This window comes from Suncus etruscus, chromosome 7, assembly GCF_024139225.1.
Source record: "Suncus etruscus isolate mSunEtr1 chromosome 7, mSunEtr1.pri.cur, whole genome shotgun sequence".
In the NCBI taxonomy this organism is placed as follows: Eukaryota; Metazoa; Chordata; class Mammalia; order Eulipotyphla; family Soricidae; genus Suncus; species Suncus etruscus.
The window spans coordinates 6,799,737-6,817,526 of NC_064854.1; the positions used below are offsets into that span (position 1 = coordinate 6,799,737).

Here is a 17,790-nt window from a genome sequence, read left to right on the forward strand (position 1 = left end):
TCACAGTGGTCCACTTGCCTGACTTTGGGGAGAAGTCCCACCACCACGCCAGCTGCCTCCCCTACTCTGAGGCCTGGTATTTGTTTCTGGAAAGATTTCCACACGGAAATCTTTGAAGAGACATAGTGGGGGAGGTGGGCACACAAGTCCCTCAGAAGGTAGCACGATTGGGGCCAGAGAGGTTGCCGGGATTCAATCCCTAGCACCCCATATGGTCCCCTGAGTCTGCCAGGAGTGATTTCTGAGTGCAGAGCCAGGAGTAAATCCTGAGTGCCTCAGGGTATGGCCCAAAGACAAAACAAAACAGAAAGAAGGTAACATGGGTGGGAGACGAGGCCTTGCACTGGGGACCAGATCTGAGTGGGGGTCCTGTTTCACTCCTGAGCTACTTTTAGGAAGTTATGGGGCCCATGCCCCTGGGCTCTAAGGACAGGAGAAGACAGCCCTGCAGGTGGCTTGGAGCTGCCTGTGCTCCCTCGAGTTTTCAGTCAGATGCCCAATATTTGGAAATTTGAAACAACCAATTCCTCCCCCACCCTGCTTTGACTCCTACCCCTGCCTCTCCCTACCCATCTGTATACAAACTCCGAGGAGCCTGCCTTCAGGAAGGAAAGCGCCTTGGGCCCAGCTCTCCCCGCAAGCCATCCTTGAGGGAACTCCAGGAAACTCTTACAAAGGGGAACTGAGATGCCCAGATCTCCCCTGTGCCCACTAGCCAGCTGCATGAACACTCTTGATAGCCCTCATCAGGGACAGACCATCACGCATCAGGGGTTGTCCTGGATCCAGCTGAGGTTCCTGTGGCCCCTGAAGCCATTAGTTAGCACCAGATCTCTTTCTAGAAGCTTCTAAAAGGTTCTCTACCACCAATGCAGAAGGATGGCTGAGAGAACAAATTCCAAACCCTAATTCCTGGGGGGAGCGGGGGCAGGGAAATGAAGGTGAAGGTAGGCAGGACCAGGATCCCTGGATCCCAGTGACCAACTGGGATGACTAAAGGCAGGACTATATTGGGGATAACTGGAGTTCTCCCTCAAGAAAAGAGTGGGTGTCCTCAGGTCCCGTCCCTCAGGGCACAGAGCAGCATGTATCCCCTTGGTGGAAGGTGATTTGCAGGGAATACCAGGCTCCATGTGTGGCAACTGCCAGATCTGCTCATGCTGCCTTGGTGGCCTTGCAGAACCGCCATCTCTTCTTAGCCAGCAAGGCTGGCCCAAATCTAACTTGAAGCAGTGGTCACAGGAATATGGCAGCTGATTGAGTTTCACCGGAGTCTCCTCCAGGGGAGCATTTTGAGGGGAGCAGAGAGAAGACGCATCTTTGGGTAAGCTCCAGGGGCCTGGAGAAACAGGCCTGACCTCAGAGCCCGGCAGAGCTGTGTCTGTAAAAATCTTCAGGATAATAGGAGGACCTGGTGTACTCAGTGCTGGAGCCACTAGGCCAGCATGCCCTCCTTCCCAGGAGTCAAGGGCAGCTGACAAAGAGGGCTAGGGCACCCCGGAGCCCAGAAATGGGGGGACCATCTCATCACTTCTCAGCAGAAGACTGCGAAAGACTACCAAATAACCGCAACCTATTCCATAAAATACATAAAATACCTCCCAATTAATTCAATATGGCTCCGTATTCCCTGAACCTGAAACCAGAGGAAACACACGCATGCAATGTCTTTCACAACCTCACCCCCCAAATTAAATATCACCTTGTGATTCTAGCACAACAAACAGGTTGAAACTACAGAGCACAGAGGAGCAAACCAAGATTGTCAAATAAATGAAGAGTCCCCCATTTGGGGACTGGAAGGCTGACCAGATTCTTTTCTTAAGGCCCTTGGGCCCACACCAATAATCCAGCTTGCTTTTTCTTTCACCTTGTTTTACTGACTATGATTAAAGCATCAGGGAGAATCGCCTTTCTCCCTAGTGACCCCTTTGATTTCCTTCCCTTCTGGACACCCCCCATGGGTCCAGAGTCAAAGTCTGTTGTACCCTTTGGCGGGTTGGTTTTCCTCCTGTACCACAGATGAGAGTGCATAGCTGAGTTCTAAGACAGGCCCAAAGTTTGGGGGCAGGACTTGGCACCTTCACAACAAATAGTGCTGGGGCAGTTTCCCTCTGTGGGCAAAATGTCCACTTCAACCAACACCTGACCCTTGAAGAAATGTGAATTCTTGGGCACAGTATGGCACAGGGGTTTAGGTACCTGCTTTGAGAGCACTAAGTCTCAAGTACACACACACACACACACACACACACACACACACACACACACTGTCCCACATGTGCTGAGCATGAGTCCAGGGCCCTGGCAGATCTATTGTTCCCAGAGGGGCCATTTCCAGCTGCTCCATGGCCTGAAGTGTGTGACCCTCATAGAGAGGGATGCACAGCATGACCCATACCCAACTTGCCTTCTCTGTGCTGTCTGAGCACTGTTGGAAAAGATTTCCCAAAAAGTACTGGAACTGAGTGTAGGCTCCACAGCTGAAGGGGAGAGAGAGTCCTGGCCAGCACTTGAGCTGAGATGGGGAGACACCACAGTCTCTGTGCACCCCTCCATGGACACTCCAGTATGCAATGTCACAACAGCAATAGGAAATGGGGAGAGGGGTGATGTATTATTCCTTTCAACCAACACAGATGATAAAGACTTTAACTTCATGTGTCAATCCTGTGCCACACAACAGTCAGGACATGGGGCGAGCCACCATCTAAGAACTGGCTCATGGGTCCTGGGTGGTGTGTGGCAGCTTAATGGGCCTGAGCACTGGTGCAACTGTCACATCTAAACTAAACTCAATGGACCCTGAGGGATAGTAGAGCAGAGGGAGGGCACTGGTCTTGCATGCAGTCAAGCTGGGTTTGATCCCCAGTATCCCCAATAGTCTCACGAGCACCATCAGGAGTGATGCCTAAGAACAGAGCACAGAGTGAGCCCTGTACATCACCAAGTGATGGAAATAAACTGGAATAAATCCTGGTTTTTCTACTACAGTCATGGCCATGTTCTATAGTGGTCTGGATCTGGAGTCTCCGTGCCCACCTGTGCCATGGAGCCAAGGAGGCTCCATGAAGAAGGGCCATGTCTAAGTGTGGCCATAGATTTTTCCAGAAGGGCCCAGGTAAGCCCATGGCAATATCCCCACCATGTCTGAGAGCACTGCTTGTCAGTAGATGGGGCCTGGGAGTCAACCCAGGAATGGGAAGAAACCAGAAACTCTACTAAAACGATAGGCAAATCCCCTATTACTTTTACCTCCAATCCTCCAAAATAAAAAAAAAGCTCATGAGGGAAATAAATACTAAAAAGTCCATCTAATCAGAAGCAGTTGTAGGTGCACCCACCTTTTTCAGGGCCCTCACATTGACAAAAACCAGGGTCTTCAGCACCACCTACAAAAGTCTTAACTTGGGTTCATGAGGGCCAACATCCCCACACACACCCCCATGCTGAACCAAAGCCCAGAACCTCAGCCACAGACAGAACCCAGGTTACATCAGAAGGAGGGACATTGCCCACAGATCCAAGCAGGCCATGCTTGGAAACCTCCCCGGTTGCCCTGCCTTAGCCTAAAAGAAGATTCCAGGCCCTGCAGATAGCACAGTGGATCTGCCCTGTCCTAGCACAGGGGTGCCCTGGAGGACAGGGCCTTCTCTCACTCTGCAAATCTCCTGAGTCCTCCAAAGCAACCTATGTCTCAACTGTCTGCATGGGCATTCATGGCTGTTAGCTAGAGAAAGGGCCCGTGGGGGGGGCACTTGTCCCTTTCTTCATGCCCCCACCCAGCCTGGCTGCCCTATTGGGGCCCCAGCAGTCGAGCCTGGGTTCCCACGACCTGGGATAACCCAGCCTCCTGCTCTCCCTCGGGGCCTTTGAGCAAGTGGCCCAAAGGACAGACATCAGTCCTGTTTTCCCAGTGGCTGATGCCGTCATTTCTCAGAGCTCTGCCTGCCCCAGGGAGCACCAAGGCAGATACGGTCTTGAGTTTCCTTCTCCCAGAAATGTGTCACCCCAGGAAAGCACAAAACCATAACCTCTTCTCAGCCACTTATGGGAGCCACCGGGCAACCCGGAGCTATTTTGGAGGTTGGGAAAGCAGTCATGGGGAGAACTATGGGCCCAGGGTGCAGGGTCCCCAATAAATCTCGCTGAAAAACCCTCCACGGCCCCACAATAAATCACCTCCAAAGACTTTGATATTGAGATTGTCTCATAGGAGAGTGACATCCCCCACTGCCACCACCGTGGGAGGCCAAGGACACTGAGAGTGGCTGTCTCTCTTCCGCTCAGGCTGCTTTGCTGCTTAACATGACAGGGGGCAAGGCCTGCCCAGGTGGCCACTGAGCACCCCAAGAATACCAGATGCAAACAAACAGCAATCGTGGTCCAACGTGGGCAGGACGGGTGCAGCCTCACGGCCCACACCAGACCCTGTTGGAGCAGGAGCAGAGACACAGGGGAGCGGATCCTATAAAGCTCAGCTCACTGGGCTCAAGTGTGTAGGCACTTACCTCCAGCAAAGTCAGGTTCGGCCCAGGAGCCCCAAAGGGCCACCCGACAAGCATCCTGAGGGCCCAAGCTCGCCTCCCTAAAAGGCCTTTGTGGTTCCTGCTCGCCCCAAGCCTCAGACTGCATATCCAGGACAGGGCAAAATGGACAACAGAGAGACGCCCCTCGCTCAGCACCCTGAGGAGACTAGAAAGTCCCAGAAATAGGAAGTCCCTCCTCGAATGTCTTTTCGGTAACAGAAAACAGGAAGTGGCTGCCCTGGGGGAGGCAGAAAGAGCCACAGCAGGGCCTAGAGCTCAGCACCAGGCAGGGAGCAACCACTAAGGCTCATAGCTAGCTCACTGGGGTACCAGGGGTCTGGGCTTCTTCATTTAGGACCCTCCCACACAAGGACATAACTGACAGGCAGGTCTGTGGTCACACCCAATGTCAGCTATTGCCCAAGGGTGTTACCAGGAGCTTGAGGGAGTCCCCTCAAATCTGCTACATATTTTCCCCTGACTTGTTTGTCCCCAGTCGAGGGTTTGCCTCTTACACCCCCCAGCACAGCCCAAACATGCTTCACTGAGACCCCCCTGACAGGAAGTGTGTCCTATGCTCTGGCCCACATTAGCCCAAATGGAGCCGGGGGTGAAGAGAGGTGAGGTGCAACTTCACCCAAAGCTGCTTAGAGTCCACCCAAGCCGCAGGGATAGCTGTGCACATGGGCCCCCCAAAACATGGGGGGCCTTGGAAACAACCTCCAAGTATTACTAGCTGTGGGTTTCCTTCCTGGGAATAACCAGAGAACCAGGTGGGTACGGAGACAGAAGCAGGTGGGTGGTGACTAGGGATGGGGGACAAGGGGTGGCTGGGGCAAGGGGATGTGGAATTTATCGGAGGGTGCTAAGAAAGTTCTACAGTTCGGGAGCAGGAGATCCAGCTAGAAGTGGCAGTGGTGGCAATCGGTGGAGTCTGTGTCAGGGTCACCCAGTTCTTTGCTTCTAAGAGCCATGATATGATCCAACTCTGAGCCGCATCTAACAGGGTACTAGTGACTTAGGCAAGCGGCAATAGTCACTGCAGAATAAAAGGAAGGGACTCCAGCCTCTGGGCTTTAGACAAATCTGTGACCTGCAATAACCATCCTTGAATGTCTTGGGAAAGGGGCCCAAACCACAGGACAGCCAGGAGGGCACTGGCCTTGCACACAGAACCCTACGGTCCTACGAGAACTGCCAGGACTGATTCCTGAGCATAGGGCCAGGATTAACGCCTGAGCACTGCTGAATCTGACCCAAAATCAAAATCAATAAAGTCTCAGGGAAGAAGCTGGAAGTACAGCAGGGAGAGCACTTGGCCTGTATTGCAGTCAAGCCTGGTTTGATCCCTGGCACCCTGTAGGGTCCCCGAAGCACCACGAAAAGTTATTCCTGAGGAGGGAGCCAGGAGGAAGACCTACGCATCATTGAGTGTGGCCCCAAACAAAACAAAATAACATAAAGTCTCAGGAAGAGGGAATGTGGAAAAGCCAAGGGGCCCCTGGACCAGGCCTCAGGGTGAGCTTCATGTCCAGGCTCTGGACAAGCAGCCGAGAGAGGGGGCTGCAGGCTACAGTGAGTGGCAGGGTTGAACAAGGGGCACCCAAACCCTTCTTGGCACCTCAACCATCCTACCCATCATGGCCTTGAGATGAGTCCCCCACCCCCACCCAGGAACCACCGGACTGCGGCCTGCCTCACTGTTCCACCACAGCATCCCTCCAAGCACCGAGACAGAACCAAATGCCTGGTGCTACTCATCGACTAGTCAGGACATTGAGTCCAGCTCATGAAGAAGGAAGGCCGACCGGACCCTGTCTCTCAGCACTTCGATGGGGCGGCAGAGTCCTCCCCACCGCCCCTCTGGCACCCCAATGCCAGCACCATCATCGCCACCATCACTATCACTGACATCACCACCACCACTCCCATCGTCGCCACCACCACCACCATCACCATCACCACCGTTACCATCATCATTACCATTACCATCACCACTACCACCACCATCACCTTCACCACCATTGTCATGGTCACCACCATCACCACCATCATCAGGACCCCTCAAACAGCCATCCCGCCACATCTCAGCCCTCAGATCCCGAGTCTGAGTGGCATCTGGGGCAATGGAACAACCAGGGTTGATGTGCCATCCTTCAGGCTAAGACCCTGATCTCCCCACTTTGCTCTGTGAGGGGGCTCCAGTCCAGAGAGGCCAGGCATAGAGAGGGTCAGAGAGAGGGTCAGAGGGGACAGATTGAGGGGCAGAGAGGAAAAAGGAGAGACAAAGCACAGCCTGGCTTAGGGCCTGACAGTACAGATCTGGCACAATACACCAGAGCTTGGGACAGCAATTGGGGGTGGAAGGACCCACAGGGAGGCCTGAGAAGAGGTGGGAACTGGGGAACCAGGTGCAGGAGACAAGCCAGGCCTCAAGTGTGAACTCTGAGGCCACCTTCATAGCTGCTTGGCGCAAAATGCTCCAATGAACCCCCATGATGCTACCCCCAGTGACCAAGACTGCAAGACTTTAGTGTATCTCCATTCCTCCACCTTTTTCCCACCCCCTGCACACCTTGGGGGCACCCTAAGTTGACCACAGAGTTCCTGCTGGAAACAGTGGACCCATATATGGGTCTTTCAACTCCTACAACTCTCCTGGGACAAGTCACCCACAAAGGTAAGGATTGGGGGACCACACCACTGGCCATGCTGACTTCTGCTGACCAAGCTAACTCTGCTGACCACTGACCACACTGACCTTCTTGGGAACAAGGAGGGCTGCCATTTTGTAAAGGCCACATGGTGTAGGGCTTCACAAGCCTATTTCCATAGACACTGCCCCAAGGTACCTGGCCATACCAACTAGCCTATCAGGGCAGGACAAGGGGGCAATAGCCAAAGATTTTAGAGATCATCAGAAAGCTGGAACCTCCCTATATCCTTTCCCTATATAATCTTTGTCATGACCTTGGGCAGGGCTCATCTTCTTCAAGAGATAGCCCTAAATGCCCAATGTGGGGGTCTTGGTGGCAGGCAGATTAAAGTATTAAACTTTATTCTAGCTGTGTGGTCTTGTCCTTTGACTCTGGACCAGAGCAACCTCACTGACTCCCACTCACTCCTGCTGACCACAGCAACCACAATGACCAGGCTCACCTGGTTGGTCATTGATTCCCACCCTCTGCTGATCCCTGAGGTCAGCTGTCATGTGTGCAAGAGGAGGAACAGACCTGGGACATAGGCTGATGACTTCTCTGAGGGGACAGTGCTGAACCTTGGCCAACAGCTCCGAACTCACTTCCTGGGGACCCCGATGAGTCCCCGAGTAACAACAAGATGCCAACACTGGCCACAGACCCCAGGGGAGCAGGTCAGGGTGCTGGGCTCAGCCTCGGCAGGAAATTCCTGGTGCCCAGCTGGATGGTTCTGGAGGGAAACAAGCAATGGAGACAGCTCAGGTTGGGCTCAGGCTCCCAGGCTGGCATCTCGGTGGGGAAGAGCCACCTGGCAGGAAGATACCAGCTGCTGGGAGAGGTTCCCCAGCAGATGGGCTCAGAGCCAGCCATGTCATGCACCTCACACCCACAGCCACCTTCACAGCAGCCCCCAGAGCACACACACCAGGCACGTATCCCAGAAACCAGCTAGAGGAAGCAAGAGGGCTCCAGCTGGGCACCTGGGCCAGGAAGGTGGGGTCTTCTGCTTCTCACTCACATGCCCTGGCATCTCCTGCCCATCTAGGCAGGCGTGTGGTCTAGTTCTATCTCAGCTGATGCGGCACAGGATAGCAGGCTGCGGAGGGGAGGATGTGACATCCACAGGGTTCGGGGCCACCCAGGAATCCCACAGCCAATCTTGGCAAACACAAAGCACTTAGCCAGGGGTACATCGGCCCTCTCTGCCTGACCCAACACCTCAGCGGCTGGCCTTGGGTTGCCAACTGCCACCATGTTTGGGCCCAAGGAGATACTTTAGCCCACAGACAAGGGGGTAAGGCAATGCCCTTACACACAACAGACTGCATTTTGATTCCTTCCCATGAGTCACCACATAGAGTCCCCCCCAGGCTTCCCCAGATGTGATCCCTGAGAGCAGAGGCAAAAGAAAGCCTGAGAACATATGGTGTGACCCAAAAACTAACAGAGGGAGGGAGGGAGGAAGAAAAGAAGGAAGGGAGGAAGGAAAGAAGGAAGGAAGGGAGGAAGGAAGGAAGGAAGGGAGGAAGGAAGGAAGGAAGGAAGGAAGGAAGGAAGGAAGGAAGGAAGGAAGGAAGGAAGGAAGGAAGGAAGGAAGGAAGGAAGGAAGGAAGGAAGGAAGGGAGGGAGGGAGGGAGGGAGGGAGGGAGGGAAATAAGAAAAGAAGGAAGAAATAAAGGAAGGAGGGAGGGAGAAAAGAAGAAAAGAGGAAAAAGTGGTGAAGGGCTAAAGGAAGGGTTGAAAAGAGAAGAGAGTGAGTGAAAAGAGGGAAGGAGGAGGAGAGAGGCAGGAGGGTGCACAATGGAAGCTGTGCTACGACTACCAGGTGGACTGCTGGTCACCGTAGAAATTCACTGGAGAATCCCTGACTTGTGCCACTCTCCTGGCCCAGGACAGGGGTCTCAGGTGGGGTCCCCAGGATGAGGGTCCCAAGGGCCCCAATCTCTGCCTCCCACAGCTGAGGCAAGAATGCCTCAGTGTTTGTGAGCCTCCGTGAGACCTAGCAGGGCCTAGCAGTGGGTTCCCAGCTCGAGGCCTCGGGGACGGCGGGGTTGGGGCCAGAGAAGACTGAGCAGCCCTGTGCTCCTGGATGTGTGTCTGTCTTGCACCACGGGGACCCTGTCATTACCGATATCCTGTGGCTGGGCCCCCTGCGTCCTGGGCAGAGAGCAGGGCAGCGGGGTGGGGGCGCAGGAGGAAGGAGGTGAGAGAGGAAGGGGGCGTGGGGGGCCCGGTTTCCGTCACCTGCAGTGCTGCCCCTGCGGGGCCTGGTTATCTGCCTAGTGAGGGGAGGCCCCTTTCCTGTGGGCTGGGCTGGGTCTGTAGAACAGGCAGCCCGGGGCTCTGCAGGATGTGAGGCCTGTGAGGGGGCAGAGGGGAAGAGGGGAGGCAAGCGGGGGTCTCAGGCAGTCACCACGTGCAAAGGAGCACTTCTGGGGGGCCCCCAAGCAGGCTCCCAGGCAGGAGAGTTTCCCTTTCTACTCTGCCTCAGTTTCCCCCTCAGTCTCCTGCTAGTCTTACCCCAGGAATCAGCAGTATCTTCCCATTATCCTTACTGGCACGGCGGTTCTGAGGGACGCGAAGACCCAGGCCAAAAGAAAGAAGGGAATCCACCTATGCTATCCAGGCTTACCTTCTGCCTACCCATGCCCCTGGGGGTTGAGCATAGGCCTGTGGGATGCCGCATACACCAGGGAGAGCCCTGGAGACCCTTTGGGCGGGGGGCTCACTGCAGTGCTCAGAAATCCTGGTTCTGTGCTCAAAAATCACTCCTGGCAGGCTCAGGGGACCATATGGGATGCCCCGAGTAGACCTCAGTTGTCAGATTTTTAAGTTAAAGTGACCCAAGGCAATGGCTGGCCTCCAAGTCAGTTCTGCCCCCCCACAACAGTGTGGAAGACTCAGGGACCCCTTCTGAGCTCACCAGCATTTGTGGGCCCCAACTCTGGCTGAAGCCAGACCGAACGACAGCCTGCAGTCTGCAGAGACAGCAGAGACAGGGACCCCGCAAAGATGCACCAGTCAGGACTGACCTTCCCACAGCCCTGGGGCGACTCTTGCAGCCATGAGCATGCCCCCCCCCCCCAGCCTCTGCCACACACACCCCTGGGAAAACTTTCCCACAGTGCTCCTCGACCTGGCACAAGGCACACCCAGACACCTCATTGGGGCAAGTCGGAACCCCCAAACTGGCTTATCTGGGTGACAGAAGAAAGGGAATATCAGTTGCCTGACACAGGCCACACAAGCGTATGAACATGCGTATGCACCAGTACATAAATACATACAGGTGTGATCACATTGTTTGTACCCAGGTTTGCATACACATGACACATTACATGGGCATGCTGTATGCGTTTACGCACATATAAACATGTGCGTTACACACGCACATGTCCTGTTCAGAGCCTCCTGGCTAATCCCCAAAGAGTGTGACAGTGAATTTTACACACTCAGAGGCCACCTCTGCCATCTTCAATCCTCACAGCAGAGTCCCTAACCCAGGGTGACAACCAGCCAGGCAATGGAAGAGTCTGGGCCTCCATCATGGACAGAGCAACTCATCATGGACTTCAGAGCCTCATGGAGACTGTCATGGCCCTACAAACGGCCACAGATGAGGAGACATCAAGAAGCACAGCCGACTTCAGGAGGTTGGAGAATGTTCCGGAAGGGTCATGGGACAGTCACTTTTTCTAACTCGCTGAGCCACTGTCACACTTGGACAAAGATGGGGGCATCCCCCGGCTATAGTCCCTGGGCATTCGCTCCTGACCCCACCTGCTGATCAAGGTGTCTGAGGCAGGGTCGCCATCTTGGATAGGAGGAGGAGTGGGATGGGAGAATAAAGGGGTGAGGGGCAAGAAAGACAGGAGGATGGGAGGACAAGGGGATGACGGGACTGGGGTGATATGGCTGCATGTGGGCGTCTCTTTGGACACAGAAAAGCTTTTCCCTGGGATCCAACATGTGTGGTGCTCACCTACTGGGGGGAGGACATCCCCGGAGCTGGGAGGACTCAGTCCCCTCAGCCTCGTGCAGGAAGGTGCAGGTGGCCCCCAAAGTTGTGTTTGCTTGTGTTTTGTTTTTTTGTAATGTTGAGCCGTGTCCAGCAGCTTTCCCCCCAATTCCAGCTTACACCGTCCTTTTCTCTTTCGACAAACAAAGCACCACCATCCCATTGGTCTCTTGGCCCAGAGCCAGACGCCCAAATGCTGGAGCTGAGAGATGAACGGATGCACCGGAGAAGGGAAGGACAGAGAATGGAACATTCTGGATGGGTGTTTTGTGTCACATACCAGACCCCCCACTTATGCCTAGGGTCCCTGCTGAATGAAAAACAGGGAAGCCCCCCAGAAACCTGCCTGAGAGAGGAACAAATCCCAGGCAAGACGTAGCAGCAACAGCAGAGCCTGGAAACTAAAAATAGCCCCTTTGCCAACTGAATCATCAGGAGTGTGTGAATGCTGGCTGCCTGCAGGGCTGCCTCCTGTCTCTCTCTCTGTCTCTGTGTCTCTGTCTCTCTGTCTCTCCCTCTCTTACTCGACCCTTCCTTCCCTCCATCTCCTTGGGCTTTGCTCCTTTCCCGCCTGCTTGCCCCCAACCTGGCCAACCCAGCTGGCCCACTCAGCCTAGCTCAGCTCAGCTCAGCTCCCCTCCGACCCAAAAACATGCTTAATAAGCAAGGAAATGGCCCCTCTTCCTGGCCCCCGGGGGGGCTGGCGCTCTGTCTGTCCCTTGCACTTCACATTTTCCAAAAGGATATTCCTGCCCATGGCAGCACCAGGCTTCACTCCATTTCCGATTACAGTCCCTTCTATTTTAGATTTTGTTGACTTGGACAGGGCAGGAAACCTCTTTCATACAGATTAGCGGGGGCTGGCGGCCTCTGATTACCGGGCTGAGGGTCTCAGGGGAAACAGACCTCCCAGAGCCTCTAGCATGGGGGGGGGGGACCAACCCATCTGCTCCCCTCCAGGGCTTGGGGGAAGGTTTCTACAGGCCGGGTGAGCACCCACCACTAGCAGTTTGAGAGCTAGTCCAGCCTCAGGCTGGGAAGGCTGGCAAGGGTGGTACAGGGCACTGGGGGGGCCAGGGAGGTGGTCTCTTGGCCCAAGGCACTCAGGGGACCCTGGGGGTCTTGTGTTAGAGAGGAACTGCGTGTGCTTGGAGGAAAGTGCCCCCCTGCTGCATGAGACATACTGGGTGATCAGCCCCTCCATCAGGGCTGCCTGGCAGGGGGGGCACAGAGAACCCCAAGACCTTTTCTCACCTTTCAAGGATGGTCCCAGCACGCCTGATGTCTCCGCTGGCCAGTGTCTGCCTTGGCTTCTCTCTCTATCCTCTTTAGAGCACCCAGGAGCTGAAGATTCAAACCAAAGCAGGGGGGGAAATAATTAAAAAATAAAAGGAAAGCAAAGCCAAGTGTGCGGGGAGGGGTGGGTGGCAGGGGCAGAGGGCCTGGGGGAGGGCAGCGCCACCCTGGCGTGGGTTCGGGTTTGATGGCCGATGCTGGTCCTGGGTGCGCCTGCCGTGAGCGAGCTGGGTGAGCTTGGCTGTGTGGGCGGCAGCTCCATTACACGGAACCTTTGCAAGCAGGCAGGGAAAACAGCCCTGCAGTAGCCGGGTCTCCTCCAGCCCCTGGCCCACTCCCCTGGGTGGGCTCCTGGCAGGGTGCAAGGGGTGGGCTCTGGCCCCCCGAGGCACCCCCTCGCCAGATCTCTCTCTCCCAGCATTGCCACCTCCGGGCCAGGGTGTGGGTGGGCAGACACGATGGCGCAGACCCAGCCCCGTCACGCAGGCGATGGTGCCCACACGCAGGGGAAGGCAAGTGGGGTCCGCCCCAGCCTCCTGAGAGCCCAGGTTCTGTGTGTTACTGCCACATCAATCCCCAGTGGGGCTCGGGGTACCTGGCCAGGCAGGGGGAGGTGCACTTTTCCACCTGGAAGAGGGTCTCCCGGATGAGCAGGGGGTCTATGGACCCCTCAGGGGTCCCCCGAGGAAAGAAAGTGTGTGGCCATCTGTGTTGTTCTGGAAAAATAAGGGGGACACAGAGCTCGGAAAGGCTCTGAGAAGTCCTGCAAACTGGACTCTGCCCTGTCCCTATCTCCCCAAGTCTCCAGAATGTCCAAGGGTGCAAAGTCCCTGAGCACTGCCCGGTGAGAAATTGTCATTCCACGACAGAGCACACATCCACGCAACCCTGGCAGAAGAGGGGACTTGAGGGACTGTCCGTGTGGGGACCTGTCTTTACTGCTGAAGCCCAGGGAAGGGGTGGCAGGTAGCAGGAAGAGAATCAGGGCCTCTAGAGTGGAGTGACGATACCCAGAATAGGCCTGGCAGGGTTTAAGCCTGTCCTGCTACACATCTGCAGTCCCATCATTCTGTCCTGGCTTACCTCTTGCATTCGAACCTGCTGCCAAAAAGCATAAAACATATTCCCAGAGAGCTTTGGGCTATGTGGCCACACTGAATGGGCAGGATGCTGGGAAGCAGGCAGTGACAGACAGAGCAGGTAGTGTGCCCCCCTTAAAGGCCTGTCACCGGCTCTGTCCAGCGAGGAGGAGCTGCTCCAACATCTGGCAATGCCTGGAAACCTCTGGGCTGATCACATGCAAGAGACAAGACTCTGGGCTTCCTGAGGACAGAGTCCGGGATGGGGAGAGTTCCACTTCCTGCAGGTAGGATTGCCCTGTGTCAGCGGGGCCAGGGATCAGCTGATACCATGAGGTGAGGGCACAGACAGGAGACAGTTCAGTCACTTAAGTAGCACTGAATTTCCTACAGAGCAGCAAGGTGCAAACAAATGCAAAGTGCCAGCTCTGTGCCTCCAACCAGCCAGAACGACCACCTGCCCCCAAGACTGCAAAAGTGCAAAAAGGTGGAGAAATCAAATTGTCACCACCCTCTATAGGAGGCAAAGGAATGAGGCAGAGTCAGGAACTAGAACTCTGCAAATCAAAGCAGGCCAAGTAGAAATGCTGAGTGGTTTTTTTTTGGGGGGGGGGGTGGGGTGGGGGGTTGTTTGTTTTTTTGTTTGTTTTTGCTAAGGAGTTATTCCTGGCTATGCACTCAGAAATCGCTCCTGGCTTCCCCAAGCCCTATAGGAAGCCAGGGGATCAAACAGTGTTCCATCCTAGTTAGCTTGTGCAAGGCAAATGCCCTACCGCTTGTGCCACTGCTCAAGTGCTCAGCACGTGTGTTTTGTTTTTGTTTTTGTTTTTAGGATCCATGCAAGAGGTTTAAGCAAAGCTCCAGTATGTTGGCCTCAGGGCAGAGGCTGGGTGGCGCTGACACTAACCACTAACGTATCCAGCCTGGTAGGGCGGGTTCCCTCGGAGAGAAACCTCAGGGTCTGGCTGACAGAAAGAGAAAGTGAAATCCAAGTTGAGACTCAAGTTTTAGCCGACTGCGCCAGCCCCGAAAAGGGAGTTGGGGGGGAGGGGAGGCCTGCCTCACTGTACCTTAACTCTGGCACCAACCCTCCTCCCTCAGGTAGGTCGCAGCATTTCAGTGTCAGGAAATTCTCAGCACAGTGCTGCCAGCTCAGAAGGTGCTTCCTGGAGGGCCACAGACGGGATGTGTGGGCTCCCCGAGCTCCCCCAAAGAGGCTTTCGAGGAAGGGATTCGAGCCAGGTTTCATGGCCAGGCGTTTCCTCCAGTGTTGAATCGGCATTTCCCACCTCGGGCTGAGTTCAGGCACCTTCTGCCCTCCAGCAGAGCCCAATTGGGCCTCAGAACCAAACAGAGGTGAAGACGATGAGGAGAAACTGGAATGGGCCTGAGAGGCAGTCCAGGGCTCGAGGACTGGCTTGGGTGCAGAAAACCCACCAAGTTCCATTCTGGAAGCACATGGTTCCCCAGCATCGAGGGGGATAGCCCAGGGTGGGTATGAATGAGAACTTCTGAGGCCCTGGTACCCCAGGGCCCAAGCAATACAGCATCCTCAGGCCTGGTTCTGTTCTGCTTGCAACATTGGCACAGAATCCCTAGAGGGCTTCCCGGGCACCCCCCAAAAATGTTTTCCAGTGTTCAATGGACTGAGTACAGGCTTTCTGTTCAAGGTGTCCAGGTAAGTGCAATCCCTAGCACAGTTTGGAACCCTGAGCATCACGATGTGCAACCCCCAAATCAAAGGAGAGTAAAAACAACATTCGGGGCCATCCCGTAAGGCACAAGCGAAGCATTAAATAACCATCCAAAGCACATAAAAAATACAAAAGGGGGTCTTAGAAAGTTCTGGCTAATGTCAACAGCAGGCCATGCACTGTCTGAGCCCCTTACCTGGCTCCAGCCTGAGGAAAAGCCTCTCCTAGGTCCTCAGGAAGTGTGGGCTGGGAGAAAGGGAGCTTTGCCCCCAGCTCATGCCACTCACCTCCTCACCATCCCTATAAAGCCCAGGCTTGTGGGGGTACCACCTACAACATGGCAGAGTGGTCCAATGGAGAATCCCATCAAGTGGGCCTGAGCTTTTGGGAAGGGCAGCCGGCCAGAGCCAAAGACAAGTCCTGGGCCCAGACTTCTGGGCCCTGATCTGCCCAGGCCAGATTCTTCTACTCCCTCACTTTCTGTTGTGGTGTAGAGGTGTGTCCAAGGCTTAGGGAGCCTCACATGAGTGTCTTTGAATTCCCAGGCCTCCTCCACAGCAATGAGCACATAGGCCAAGGAGCCTACAGCTGGGCAGAGCTGTTCTTGGCTTGCCTCTCAGTTGCCAAACCCAGTCAGAGCCTGTGGAATCCAAGTACATCTGACTGCTAGGGTCTGAAATCAAAGGACAAGACCACTTAACTGAAATAAAGTTTAATACTTTAATTTGTCTGCCAAAAAGAGCCCCACACTGGCCAGCCAGGGCCATTTCCTGAAGGAAATGAGCCCCGCCCCAAGGTCATGAGGAAGATTATATAGGGAAGGGATATAGGGAGGTTCCAGCTTTCTGATGATCTTTAAAATGATTGGCTATTGTCTAGGGGTACCTTCCTACTGCCCCCTTGTCCTTCCCTAATAGGCTACCTGGCATGGCCATGTATCTTGGGGTGTGGAATGGAATCATGTGTCATGGAAATAGGCTTGTGAAGACCTACACCACGTGGTTCTTACAAAATGGCGTCTCTCCCTGCACAAAATCCAAGTCCCAACACTGACCTCAAGGGAGAAAGCAGAGCAGGAGGGGCACGCCCATACCCCCTAGGGAAGGGACTGTAGGCACACAGGGCAGAACCAAGTTGTCGGTTGAAATGCCACTCCTGAGTTTATTGGTGAATGTTTCCTTGTAAGAATGTTTTTATTCTAGAGAGACACCAACTACGCTAGCTAACAGATCAAACTCATCTACTTCTCTTGAAACTCAACTGTCATTTCACTTTTGTTCTGGATTTGGAGCCATACTCGGCAGTGCTCAGGAGTTACTCCTGGCTCTGTGCTCAAGGAACACTTCTAGGGTGATCCTATGAGATGCCTGGGACCATATGAGGTACTGAGGATCCAACTCAGGATGGCCATATGCAAGGCAAGTGCCCTTTCGACTGCACTATTTCTCTGTACTATCTCTCTTAATTCAATTTTAATAATCACTTCTTAAAAATGAATTTTAAAAAAATTCTGGGCCATACCAAGCAGTACTCAGGGCTGTATTCCTGGCAGACTCAGAGGACCAAATGGGGTGCCAGGGATCAAATTTGGTCAGCAGCATGCAAAGCAAACATCATACCTACTGTGCTATCACACCCTAAACAACTCTCTAGACCTTACCCTAAGACTTGTGTGGAACTCTAAAGGAACTAGAATCAGGTAAATGACTTTGAAAAAGAGTAAAACTGGGGCCGGGCGGTGGCGCTAGAGGTAAGGTGCCTGCCTTGCCTGCGCTAGCCTTGGATGGACTGTGGTTTGATCCCCCGGTGTCCCATATGGTCCCCCAAGCCAGGAGCAACTTCTGAGCGCATAGCCAGGAGTAACCCCTGAGCATCACCGGGTGTGGCCCAAAAACCAAAAAAAAAAAAAAAAAAAAGAAAAGAAAAGAAAAGAAAAGAAAAGAAAAAGAGTAAAACTGAGGGAACCAAGAGCCCTAACTTTGAGACATACGATATAGCAAAAGTAATCAAGACTGTTAGACTGATAGAAACCACAAAGGCAATAATAGAACATAAAGAACCCAGACATGAATCCAAATAAATACACCAAACTTATTCTGACAAAGGTGACAAATCTTTCAACAAATAGTGGCCACTGAATGGAGAGGGGAAGTGAGGGGGAGGAGGAGGAGAGAAGAATAAAGGAAGAAAGGAAAAAAGAAGAGAAAGGAAAAAAGAAGAGAAAGGAAAAAAGAAGAGAAAGGAAGGAAGGAAGGAAGGAAGGAAGGAAGGAAGGAAGGAAGGAAGGAAGGAAGGAAGGAAGGAAGGAAGGAAGGAAGGAAGGAAGGAAGGAAGGAAGGAAGGAAGGAAGGAAGGAAGGAAGGAAGGAAGAAGGAGGGTTCACCTGGGTTCAATCCCCAGCATCCCTTATGATCCCCCAAGCCTGCCAGGAGTAATTTCTGAGTGCAGAGGCAGAAGTAACTTCTGATCACTGCT

At 54.0% G+C, this 17,790-nt stretch overlaps 1 protein-coding gene across 1 annotated transcript in view; it reads right to left on the reverse strand.

Annotated features, from left to right (window-relative positions):
• Nucleotides 1-12,804, reverse strand: part of ZNF831 (zinc finger protein 831) — a 71,285-nt gene extending 58,481 nt beyond the window's left edge. The window contains exons 1-7 of the mRNA XM_049777033.1: nt 12,689-12,804; nt 10,152-10,206; nt 9,473-9,587; nt 9,357-9,385; nt 9,098-9,185; nt 4,375-4,431; nt 1,269-1,339 (exon numbers count right to left, since the gene is read on the reverse strand). Coding sequence (XP_049632990.1) covers nt 1,269-1,339; nt 4,375-4,431; nt 9,098-9,185; nt 9,357-9,385; nt 9,473-9,587; nt 10,152-10,206; nt 12,689-12,804 — 531 coding nt within the window. The remainder of the gene's footprint in view (nt 1-1,268; nt 1,340-4,374; nt 4,432-9,097; nt 9,186-9,356; nt 9,386-9,472; nt 9,588-10,151; nt 10,207-12,688) is intronic.
• Between the last annotated feature and the right edge of the window lie 4,986 nt (nt 12,805-17,790).